This window comes from Phyllobates terribilis, unplaced genomic scaffold, assembly GCF_046119375.1.
Source record: "Phyllobates terribilis strain yellow unplaced genomic scaffold, ASM4611937v1 Scaffold_7__3_contigs__length_470593459, whole genome shotgun sequence".
NCBI lineage: Eukaryota > Metazoa > Chordata > Amphibia > Anura > Dendrobatidae > Phyllobates > Phyllobates terribilis.
This window is the reverse complement of record NW_027362767.1, coordinates 384515987-384522134: the sequence shown is the minus strand read 5'-3', so window position 1 is coordinate 384522134 and position 6148 is coordinate 384515987. Positions and strand designations below refer to the sequence as shown.

General features: G+C 42.4%; 1 protein-coding gene across 1 annotated transcript in view; it reads right to left on the bottom strand.

Annotated features, from left to right (window-relative positions):
- Positions 1-1495: 1495 nt before the first annotated feature.
- The window catches only part of KCNK6 (potassium two pore domain channel subfamily K member 6), a 46041-nt gene continuing 41388 nt past the window's right edge, over positions 1496-6148 (bottom strand). The window contains exon 4 of the mRNA XM_073641455.1: positions 1496-5122. Coding sequence (XP_073497556.1) covers positions 4899-5122 — 224 coding nt within the window. The 3' untranslated portion in view covers positions 1496-4898. The remainder of the gene's footprint in view (positions 5123-6148) is intronic.

The window sequence follows — 6148 nt, the reverse complement described above, 5'->3', positions numbered from 1 at the left end:
TCCCCTTACAGTCGCCAAATGCATGTGACTTTGTAATAAGGTGATTCTGGTCCATAAGTATCAAAAATAGTACAATTCATTAATTTTTTTTATCAAATGTTGTACCTAAATTAGCCGCAACTTACTCTAACGTCAGTTTTTAAGCATGGTGGTACATATCCCAATGTTACAGCCTAAGACCAATGTGTCAAATCTCACAAGTTAATGCTGAATTTTTGCACCAATTGAAACTTTTTTTTTTAAATATGTAAATTGGTACATATCCCAAAGGTAAGAAAGTGAGCGGGAGACCAATGTGTCAGATGTTGCACTTTAATGTAGAATTTTTGTGCAAATTATGACTTTTCATTCATGTTAAATATGGATATATTCCATTTTTTTTCTCCAAGATGGCTGTGAGCTGCCTAGAATATCTGACTTTTCTATAGAAATACAATACGATCTATGTTGCACTTAATGCCAAAAGGTTAATCAGTGAAGGTATTAAAAAGGGAGTAACATATTGATAAATTCGGTATTGGAATTTATGACAAGGAAAATGTCACAAATTGCTCAAACTTTTGGGAACAAAGACAAATATGTCTTCCAGTGTTTCGAAACAGCGGCAATAACCACATGGCCAGAGGAATCGTGTGAAGTCTGGTCCGAGTATCCAGCGTTAGAGCACAACCTAGTGGCCGAATATCCAAATAGCAAAAAATAGGAAAAAATCAATGCTAAAAATGACTAATTATCTCATTTGTAAAAACCTTTTAGCCCAAATTCTTATTACATTCACATATTGATTATTCCTTTCCAACATCCTACACAAAAGAGAACGGCTTAAAACCTACTTATTACTGTATGGGAGAGTTTTGGTGCTTTCCGGTAACTTCTTGTGGTCATGGGACACTGCGGACGTGGTAAGCAGTTTTGACCATTTCTTGCATTTTCATGGCTTTGTGCAAAGTTCACTTGAACAATTGGCATTCTTGTGCAAGAATAATTAGATATTAGGACATTTACAGCCGAATATTGGCTCAGTAATTGTTTGAGTTTTAAGGGGGAAAACAATGCTATAATCATACAGGCTTTGATCACAGCACAGATTTGGCAGTGCACACAACTGGTTATCCTATGGGGCCTATGCTGGGAGGGAGCCCGGCAATGGAAATGCTCAGTCGGCTTGCCAACACTTTTTTTTATGGAGGATGCTGTGCTAGTACTAGTACTAATAGTGCTGGGTGCACTGATTTCTATCTGTTGCATAGAAGGTCTCTCTGTTACGTTAATCCTCAAAGTGCTTGGTCCATATCAGTAGTAATGCACTGAGCATGTGTGACCGCCGGCACCGGACACATTAGCCGGACGTTCTGAAAAGGAATCCAAAGAACAGCAGGGGGCGCCATAACAATTATGTAACTGCAAAATCTACACAAGTGATATTCGCTTGGAGCACATCCCTTTTATATATAAGTAAAGCGACACTGATCACTGATAATAACTACTTAAAGTATTAAATGAACTAATATTTTATTCGACAAACATACTGCATAGAAATCAGGGACAGACGGGAAAGGAAAGTGTTAAATACTCCTTGTTACAAAGCATACAATAAATTAATGAACAGCTACAGATCATCTGATGAACAGCTTCAGTCCAACAATTCATTACAAAATACAAATAATAAAACGTACAAATCTTACTGAGCAGCTCCGGTCCACACAACCACCCCTGGCCATCTACCCTCTTAGTGCATATGGACCTTACAGATTGGGGGGGTTTCCTATTTTGGACCCCCTTTATGAGCCAGAATGCAGAGACGCTCTTGGTCGGTCCTCCTGTTACATGGATGGGCATTGATCTGAATGGTCACCAGGTAATATTATACATCCATCGCCAAAAGGGAAAACAATTGGCGGCCAAAGGTCCTGTATTCCTCCTGGGTGGTGGCAGAAGAGGGGCCGCCCCAGATGAATAATGATGGGATGGGTGGACTGACCATCTGTTTAGATGACCATTAACCCCAGAGGTGGAAAACGGCTATAGTTCATGGAGTCAATTTGGATCAAGTTTCGATTAAGGTAAAAATATATATATATCTATATATATAGATATATATATAGATATATATATATATATATATATATATACACACACACATATATACATATACATACTGGCCTAGTATTAGTACTACCTTCTTATTGTTATCCGGTATTCAGAGGGGGCAGAAATAAAATGACCTGAATTGTTTCCCACCAGATGTGTCAGTCACCAGCCATTGGAGTTGATCAAAAAGACTTGCAGGACCCTGGTCCAGTGGCCATGTTGGTAGTCCATGGGCGCTGGACTAGAGCCCTGCCAACCTGCTCCTACCTGCCAGTATCCCCGGGGTCTCTTCTAATTTTTAGGCCTAGCGTGACATATGGGGTCGCCGGCTGGTAGGAGGAGGTTCATTGGGCTCTAGTCTGGTGGCCACGGGCTACCAACGTGGCCAATGGACCAGTGTCCTACGAGTCTTTTTTTTGCTCAACTCTTACCAGCTATAGATTTATTTTCTATGTATTAGGAAATAAAACAGGTCCGATGTGCCCCCCGACCCCCTCTGGATCTGACCAGATACCCAGCAGCCATGATACATATAACGATGACCACGTAACCTAAAAAAAAGGCAACAGAAGCAAATCATTTAAATGGTAAAAATCCCCATATTGTTTGCGTTACTCGCAACCAAATCACATCTGTTTTTATTTTTCAAGTTTCCAAAAATATAGAAAATTACTGCTATTTTATATTAGTGCTGAGGACCATACGACTGAGGGACTGCGGATATGGAGGCCATGGCAACACGGTCCCATGAACGGGACCAAAACACGCTGCAGTTTATGAAGATTTCATCTTTTTTCAGACGTGCCCAAGTGTTAAATCACCAGATTTTTTGGGATTGAATTATTGGGAGGCATGCTGTTGTCCGTATGAATTAATCAGAACTTGTTTTTCCATAGGCGGCCATACACATTTGATCAAAATTATCAGAAGCTGCCATGGTTGGTGCAACCGACTGACCATCGAATGTCTGTTAGAAAGTCAGCTGACACTCATTGGTAGCAAAAAAAAAAAAAAAGATTGGGCATATTGAATCAATATGCCCAATTTTTTTTTTTTTTTTCAAAAGAAATACCGAAATTGGAGGAGAAAGGTTGAACTTGATGGACCTAGAACTTTTTCAACCTATGTAACTAAGTAAGAGGCCATTATTACCCTCTCCTCGGCCATGTTTGGCCAAACTGAGCGCGCATGTGAATGTGGGAGGGAGGGATAGCTGTTGCCAATAAAATATTTGACCGACACCTATTGAATACTTAAAGCAGGCAAGAATATAAAAGCAGCAATGTGACTGGTTGCCTGGACTCATTTTTATAAACCTTCCCCCAAACTAACTGTCCAGGGGAACCTATAAAACAACTATCGCCCCTTACTAAATTTTACAAACAGACAACATACATAATATGTGATAATTTTCTGGAAAATTGTGCAAAACACTGATACATATCATTTTTGGAATGTCACCACTTAACGATAATTTACTGCCGACATTCTGACGGCAATACTCACTGCAGACAGGTTAAAAAGCAACTAAAAAATATAAAATCTTCCCTTTTTTTATCACAATTTTTTTTAAAAAAGAAGGTGCTAGTTATTAATATTATTGGCAAAGCTTCTTCTGGTTTAACTTCATGGAAGGATGTACAGGGGCAGTGCAGCAGACGGCTCAGCACTAACTTTTTTTCAGCCGTTTAGACACTTTTTGTTGTTGTTCAGTTTCCCTGCAGCGCCTCCGCAGGGGGAATGAAGTATTGCACAGTAATCACTAATTTGGGTCTTCTGAAGCAACAGATGCCCGTTGGAGCCATTTTTTCCCTGTTGGCTAATAGATCAGACTTCTGAAAAAGGAGTTGGGTTAATGCCCATAATAAAGGAGCTGAATAAGCTAATAAGTCTAGCATAACCAATTTTTGACAGGTCGCCCCACCCAATTTTGGATCCTTGTCATGGAGGTATTCTCTCCTTATTGGGAAATTTCCATGGGTACAATATTATGGATTCATATAGCTCAGAGCTTGTATAGAGCTATACTATGGCCGTGTGCGTCAGACCCCATCCAGATGAGCGGTGGCAGAGGCAGGGGTATAGATTTGTCTTCCCAATCACTTCCTAGCAGATTAACAAGAACAGAATATATATTTAGCTATCTAGTCTAATTTCACTCATGGCATATAAAAATGTATAGTGGAGAGAAATGACCTGATAAGATTATTGTGGTAGTGTAAAACATAGTGTAAATGGAACATATAAAAGCAAAAAAAATACACTAGGAAATAATCCACATATAATATGTCAAGTTCAGTCCAATCGGAGCTATAATCCACATATTCTAGAAGGGATTTTCTAACTATGCCTCATGTCAGGCAATGTGAGAATGTAAGAAAATAACCCTTCAAGTTCGCCGCCACTCTGGTGGTCACCTCCAGTATATCATTCACGTGACCGCTGCAGGCAGTCTATGGCCTCAGCAGAAATGTTACCAAGAAACCACCAATAATTAGCTGCAGTAGTTAAGAGAATGATGTAAAACATGTGAGGGCTGGCAGAAACCACCAAAGAGGAGGCGAATGAAAGATGGTTTATGGTTATTATACTACTACATTGTCTGCTATTAGGAAAGTTTCATAGAATCCTAGAAATCTCCTTCTAATGTAAACCTAATATAACATAATGACTTGTGGTCTCTCAATCTCCTTGCATGGAAGAGTTCAGAAGAACGTTACGTGGGATATGAGACATCTTTACTGTGATTACCAGGGTCGTGTCCCTTTAATTCGCACCCTCGGGGCCGGGTACAACATGGTTCTGGGTTATCGGTTGATGGAAGAATAGCTTGGTTGGTTCCCGGTAGTCAGTGGTCTTTTAGGCTCTTTGTTACTCAGAGTGGGGTTTGAGGTCTCCAGAATGGGCTCTTGGTCTTCTTGGTCTTGGAGATGGGGAAGGTAGAAGAGATCAGTGAGTCCATGGAGATCCGCAGCCTTGTGGAAAGTCTGGAGGACGAGCAGCATGGCCATAAGTCCGAGTAAGAGGTAGACTGTGGAGGGAAACACAATTTAAAATAAGATCTAATGGACAAACAGGGACAGGGTTAAGAGACGGAGCAGACGACTAAGTCTTCTGGAATAATAAATGACTGGGGGTGAAGAACTCAAATAAGATTTGTACAGGAGTCCATGCTTATTTCAACAGAGAGATGGGAATAATCTGCGGCAAAATGAACATGGTTGCAGGAAGGGTGTCCTTGCTGCCACATGGCCCCGGAGGGTGTCCTTGCTGCCACATGGCCCCGGAGGGTGTCCTTGCTGCCACATGGCCCCGGAGGGGGACCTTGCTGCCACATGGCCCCGGAGGGAGACCTTGCTGCCACCTGGCCCCGGAGGGGGATCTTGCTGCCACCTGGCCCCGGAGGGGGATCTTGCTGCCACGTGGCCCCGGAGGAGGTCCTTGCTGCCACATGGCCCAGGAGGGGGTCCATACTGCCACATGGCCGAGGAAGGGGTCCTTGCTGTCACATGGCCGAGGAGGGGGTCCGTGGTGCCACATGGCCATCCAAAACCAGTAGCACTCCCCAGTGTTGTCCTCCTCACATGCGCAGTCAGGCTGTTCGGAGGGTCCATACATCCGTCTCATGAGAAGCAGTGTAGCCTGTGCCAACAGCACTTTCCTTCCTTACTTTGCTCTTTGCACAGTACTGTGCCTGTGTAAATGGAGTAAGGCAAGGTTTCATCAGCATCTCCAGCTGGGCCGGGGGGTAATTACTCGGGGTCGGGCAGTCTGTATTGGTAAGCTGTGTCTGTATTGGTAAGTTGTCTATCGCTGGCTGATATGAAACCCTTGGTCAAGGTTTGCATGGGACCCATAGTAATGAAGTTATGCCAAGGGGAGTAATCCATTAACCTCTAACAGAAGCGGATATTCCATGGGAACAAAGGATCGGACATGTTGAAAACCAATAGGAAACCGCTTGGCACTACCTTCTTCCTTCCATAAATGAACACAGACGTTCTCAGATGTTATCCATGCACATAGCGATGCTGTAATAATCAGTGCTGCTCTGTCA